Below are 5,918 nucleotides of genomic sequence, written 5' to 3' on the forward strand. Positions count from 1 at the left end.
ACGCTGACCCGGGCACCGAGGAGGGTCTGTGGCAGGGAAGACGTCCTGGGGACACCGGGGGCCTGGGGACACTGGAAGCCCGGGATCTCAGGGCCGGCGGGGGACGCTGGGGGGATTTGGGGACCTGGGGGAACTCTGGGGCTGGAGGCCGAGGCACCCCGCCCGCAGCGCTGAGGGGGCGGGCAACGAGGAGCCACCCCTCGGTGACTATCAGGCGCTCCGAGAGAGGGCGGGGTTGCTGCTCGGTTAAAAGGCGCCGCTGGAGCCGCAGGTGCCAGACCCAAACGTCTGCGCGTCCGCGCTCCCTTCTCCCAGCCAGGCCGCGGCTCCCAGTCGGCAGCGAGCCCGGAGGCAGCTTGGTCAAGACCACTCGAGGCCATCTAGGACCCGCCTGGGACCACTCGGGACCACCCAGGGCCCCAGAAGCTCCCCTGCCAACACTGCCACCCCCTCGCGCTCCCTCCGCCGCAGGTGAGGCTGCCGGGCCAGCGCGCCTGGGTCCTAGCCGTGAGGCCGACGCCGGACTCTCGGCACCCTGGGACCGCCCGGGACGGTGGGGCCTGGGGGAGGGGACTCGGCGGGGACGGGGGGCCCCGGCGCGGAAAGGAGACCCGGGACCGTCCGGGGCTGTGGAGACCCAGACCGAATTCCCCAGGGGGACCCGACGCGCACTCAGACCCCTGTACGGGGCAGTCGCGACAACCGACCTCGTGGGCGGGCAGGTGGCGAGAGCGAACTTGTGGCGAAGGAGTTTCTTCCGACTCCAAGTTCTGAAATTGGAGTCAGGCTATTGCGGGGAGGAGACGTGGCGACACCAACGCCGTGATCGATCAGGACACGCGCGCGGGGGTGGAGAGGGGATCCAGAACAAGTCTCCAGCAGCGCGATTGATGATCGTCAATAATGTTCCTTCGGGAAGTTTTAATCTGCTGTCACCAGGAGTGTTTAATTGGTCAAAGGCTCAGTTTGGAAGGAAAGGTGAATTCCGTTTAAGCAGGAGCCCTGCCTGGAGGAGGTGACCTTTGCAGAGCAAGATCAGTCCCGGTCGTGGGAGAGGAGCCAGGACTCCCTGCCCCACGAGCGGGACACCACAGCCTGAACCTGAGACACGGGTTTCGTTGCTTCTCTTTTTTCTTGAACAATCCAAGAGTGTTGGTTTCCAGGTGGTGTTTTCCAACTGGAAGGACACTTGTTTACAGACAAGAACCGTGGGGCTGAGAGAGGATCCTTAGGACAGTTGCATCAGCCCTTTGCTCCCTCCTGGAGGGGACACATGCCTATCAGTGTGTGTTCTCCAGCTTCCGATAGCTGGACACCTATGAGCATTTATTTGGGACTATGTCTCCAGATGTGTGGTGACAGCCATGTCCCCATTTGCCCTTTGAGTCCATTTCGCAACTCGAGTGCTAAGTCAATCACCATTAGGCACCTGTGAGAAGGGTGGGGAGCTCTGTGGAGGCAGCAGGGCAATGTCCGCCAACAAAAAAGGAAGGATTTGAGAAGTTAAGTGTGAAGAACTGCTTTTGCCTTCTTTGGAACCTGGTGATTCACCCGGAGCCTCCCCAAAGAACAGAACCAGCTCCTCACCCCGCCTCTGGCAGAGCTCCAAACAATGAATGGCAGGGTGTGGGCCAGGTAGGAACCTGCCTGTGACCCACCTGCTAGGTCAGGAAGGGCAGGAGAGCAGCTCCTGGCTGATTCCACCCAGCTTGGTTAGCCCATCTTGACCTGTTATCCCGATCCTATTTGCAGATTAAATTTTGATTTGCTCTTCTTCCTGAAAGGGTCTATAAACAGCTCAACGGAGACCTTTAAAAAGCAACAATAAAATAAGGCTCTCTGTAGGTTTCTAGGCTGGTGATTATTGGACTGGTTTATGGAAGAGTGTGGGGTCTGTGTTTGGTACTTTGGAAAGAAGCAAAGGCGTAAGCTCCCTCACCCCCTGATTTTTAGCCAAATGTACGGTCCACAGTTCATTTCAGTAACTGTCCTGTTTCCACTTAAAAAGTGCCAGTGAAACTATAGTGAAACTATACATTTTGGTTCTGCTGTTGTGGCAGGACTAGACTGAGGTGTGGGCCTTCAGCGGGATGCCCCTAGGTTCCCCTGAGGACCTCCGGACAGCCTGATGTAAAGGGTCAAGGCTGAACCCCAACTAACCCAGTTTTTCCCAATGACGCTTCTCTTTTTCAAGCTAAGTGAGGCAGCATGTTTCTCGAGTATGTTTCAGTCTTACGTCACTTTCACGTCCAGGACCCCTCTCCTTGTGTGTGCTGTCTCCCCGACCAAGGGGGCATTGGATGGTTTCAGCCAGACCTTGGTGCCCCTGCCCAAGATGAGGCTCGGTGATGAAAGACCGGCGTTCATGAAAGACCGGCGTTCCGAGCCTGCTGAGAAAGTCCACGGGAACAGGACCCAACTTGCTCAAAATGAGGGGATCATTATGCTTTTAAGTAAGAGAAGAAGGAGGATTCAACTGCCAGCTTAGAAGGGGTGGAGAACAGATTGCTCATCAGGATGGTGGAGAGGTGGAATCTTGTCTAGAAGAAGAGCTGATTGAGACAGATGGGTGTAACTGTGGATAAGTGAAGACAGATCATATCCTGTGAGGAAGAGAAGGCCCCTGGTTCCTGGCAGATTGATCCACAGGATTCAAATCTCTTTTCACTAAGTGGTATGTTACCCCAGCGAGCTTCAGTTCCGGACTTTAATATTCAGCACAGTGATGTCACCTTGTAGGGGGGGCATCGCTGGGAAATCTCTGAGTGAAACTTTCTATTTTTCATAATGTGTCTTTTTAGAAACACTTCTAAATTAAATCCATAGCCCACAATAAAAATGCACAGTTGCAACACTTATCCAAGCAGATAGCCCTGAGTACTAACCAAGCAATCAGTCCAGCGTAAGGACCACCAGTCCGTACACAAGCCTTTCACAAAAATCTATGCTCATGGCAGCTTTTCTCCATGAACAGAAAGTTTCCAAAAGTTTCTGCTCCTTTTTGAAACTTTTCCAGAAAGTTTCCTTCTCCTTTTCGCACAGAAAAAGGAAGTGAGGCCCTTTGTGAAATTTTAACTTGGAGTGTATTGGGTGACAAGCACTTCAGTGCCACACCCCAAGTCAATGACAAGTTACTGATATAGTTTAAGGAAAGTGGCTCTGCAGGGAGATGTGGCTTGTCAGCCTTTACGGCAAGGTTGGCCCGGCTAGTCTCAGTCCCAGTGCTGCCGTCCGAAACATGAAGCTAACAAGCACATGCAACTTGACCTTCTGAATGTCCTTCGTCCAGTGCTGAGTGGCCTGTGCCGTGATGGGAAGACCCAGGGAGTGTCTGCAAGGGGTCACTCAGCACTAACTAGTGCCTGCAAGTCAGGAGCTCTTTTGCTTGTCTCCCCCGACCCCCTTGCCCCCACCCAGTTTTTACTGTGTGCTAAAAGTTGCGTGAATCACTCAGATGAATTACTGCTCTTTGTTGGAGAATGCATAAACACAGGTTCAAGGCCTTTCAGGAACTATCCTCTTAATCCTATGGCAAATGAAGTTTTTTCACCTTTTTGGTGAGGTTGGGTAAGAGCTGCTGTTTGCTCAGGAAGAGATAGAAGAGTACTTATTTACTGAGACCCGGAGAAATCTCCTGGATTCTGTCCTGTTAGTCACTCCTCTGTTGTGTTCGTTCTGTCTTTCCCAGTGCAAGCCACCCACGGGAGAAGATGGACTGGAGCACTTTGCATACTATTCTGGGGGGTGTCAATAAACACTCCACCAGTATCGGGAAAATCTGGCTCACCGTCCTCTTTATTTTCCGCATTATGATCCTTGTTGTAGCCGCAAAGGAAGTGTGGGGCGACGAGCAGGCCGACTTCACCTGCAACACTCTGCAGCCCGGGTGCAAAAACGTGTGCTACGACCACTTTTTCCCCATCTCCCACATCCGGCTCTGGGCCCTGCAGCTCATCTTCGTGTCCACGCCGGCCCTGCTTGTGGCCATGCACGTGGCCTACCACAGACACGAGAAGAAAAGAAAGTTCATTCGGGGAGAGATAAAGAGTGAATATAAGGACATCGAAGAGATCAAAAGCCAGAAGGTCCGCATCGAAGGGTCGCTGTGGTGGACGTACACCAGCAGCATCTTTTTCCGGGTCGTCTTTGAAGCTGTCTTCATGTATGTGTTCTATATCATGTATGATGGGTTCGCCATGCAGCGTCTCGTGAAGTGTAACGCGTGGCCTTGTCCCAACACAGTGGACTGCTTTGTTTCCAGGCCCACAGAGAAGACTGTCTTTACGGTGTTCATGATTGCAGTGTCTGGAATTTGCATATTGCTAAATGTCACTGAGCTGTGTTATTTGCTCATCAGATATTGTTCTGGAAAGTCAAAAAAACCAGTTTAACACATCACTCAGCTATTAGATAAAAGATAGAATGCATGAAAAGGATGAGGCAACCTGCGCTTAGCTGTCAAGGCAGTGTCACCAGCATTTCCCAAGACCAAGATTCTCACCTTAACACAAAACCCTTTGAAACTCCTATAGCTCTCACGTGAAACACCAAGTGCCTCAGATGGAGCCCTTTTCTCCTAAAGTGAACAAAGGCTTGATCCTGTGCCACAATGGTTTTTACTCAGATCAGTACCAATGAAACCCCGTGCTGGTAGCGGTTATTGGTGCCTGGTAATTCCATATTTTGAAGAAAGGATATCAGCGTTTATTTTTCTGTCTTTGAAGAAAGGAGAGAAACGCCAGGTTCTAAAGAGGATGCTGAGAAGGTCTGGTTGCTCCTCTTAGGGTCCCCATTTCTCCCCTAATTAAAGGTAAACATAGAGAATCTTGGTTCTTTTATTCACTTTGGAAGTTTTAGTCTCTAATGATGGACGAGGTCACCTAATGCTTCAAACTCTGTTATACTTTTTTTCAAGTGAACACTTTAAAATAAGTTCTTTGGGTCTCCGAGACGTTCTAAAAACCATTGTATGTTCCTCCTATTTCAAAGGCTCAGATTGTGAAATGCAAATAGCATATATTTAGATACTGTCATTGAATTTAAAATACAGTCTCTCAGTTATTAATACTCCACGGGGCCACTGTAGTAACTGCGGTATGTAGTACCCAAGAGCATTTCCGCCTCTCTCACGTGAACAATCTAGAAGTTTTAGCCACGGCTTCTGACAGCAAATGGCCTCATGTCACAACTTTGGGTGTAACTTTGCAGGAGAAGTACAGACTGGATATGCCACCAACTGCCACCAACTATAGGCTGACTCGAGACACCCTGTGTCCCCTTTCAGCATTTGCCTTTTCCATGACTGTGGTAAACGGTAGCAAAACTGATTTAAACAGTTTGCTTGGGAATATTTTGTTGCCACAGTTCAATTTAATGGTGCAGAACAAAATGGGTATGTGTGTGTGGGGGGGTGTAGTTACTATTTTTAAAGAACAAATGGAAAGACTGGACTCTAAATTCTGTGATTAAAAATGAGTTTCATCTACTTCAAAGTTTGTTTGCTTCTCTCTTCAGCTTCCCATTTTTTTAAGTGAAAATAGAATTAATAGACATTTTTGAAAAATAGAAACTAGGGTTTAGGTAAATATTTAGCAGTTCTATAGGACAGATTGAACCGTAATAGTGTCAGTATGCCTGACATGGATCCCAAAATGTGGTACTCGCATACTTCAACGAGGGTGGGTGTTTTCCTTTTGCCAAGATTAGCATTGTAAAAACATTTTGTAACAATAAATAGCTTTAATGACATGCCTGTAACTAAAATAATTTTGTAATGTCTCAAAGTCATCTAAAATATTAAAATATTACTTCATATAATACTTATTTAAAATCTATCAGTTTTCAATAGAATAACAGATTTTGTACGAGGAGGTTAATCTTTTCAATGTCATAACACCAAAGGGGTAAGTTTCCAGGGT

General features: G+C 49.3%; 1 protein-coding gene across 2 annotated transcripts; it reads left to right on the top strand.

Annotated features, from left to right (window-relative positions):
* Positions 1-263: 263 nt before the first annotated feature.
* Positions 264-5,485, top strand: GJB2 (gap junction protein beta 2). 2 transcript variants are annotated; one of them, XM_074330129.2, is made up of 3 exons: positions 264-471; positions 2,254-2,674; positions 3,689-5,485. In XM_074330129.2, the coding sequence occupies exon 3, from the start codon at positions 3,711-3,713 to the stop codon at positions 4,389-4,391; it is 681 nt and encodes a 226-aa protein (XP_074186230.1). In that variant the 5' UTR covers positions 264-471; positions 2,254-2,674; positions 3,689-3,710; the 3' UTR covers positions 4,392-5,485. The 2 variants fall into 2 exon arrangements, with proteins under 2 accessions (XP_074186230.1, XP_019571262.1); XM_019715703.3 differs by lacking the exon at positions 2,254-2,674 and having other exon boundaries at positions 266-471.
* The last annotated feature ends 433 nt before the right edge of the window (positions 5,486-5,918 follow it).

The sequence above is a fragment of the Rhinolophus sinicus genome, chromosome 16 (genome assembly GCF_057876585.1).
Source record: "Rhinolophus sinicus isolate RSI-liver-muscle chromosome 16, RSI-T2T, whole genome shotgun sequence".
Taxonomy (NCBI): domain Eukaryota; kingdom Metazoa; phylum Chordata; class Mammalia; order Chiroptera; family Rhinolophidae; genus Rhinolophus; species Rhinolophus sinicus.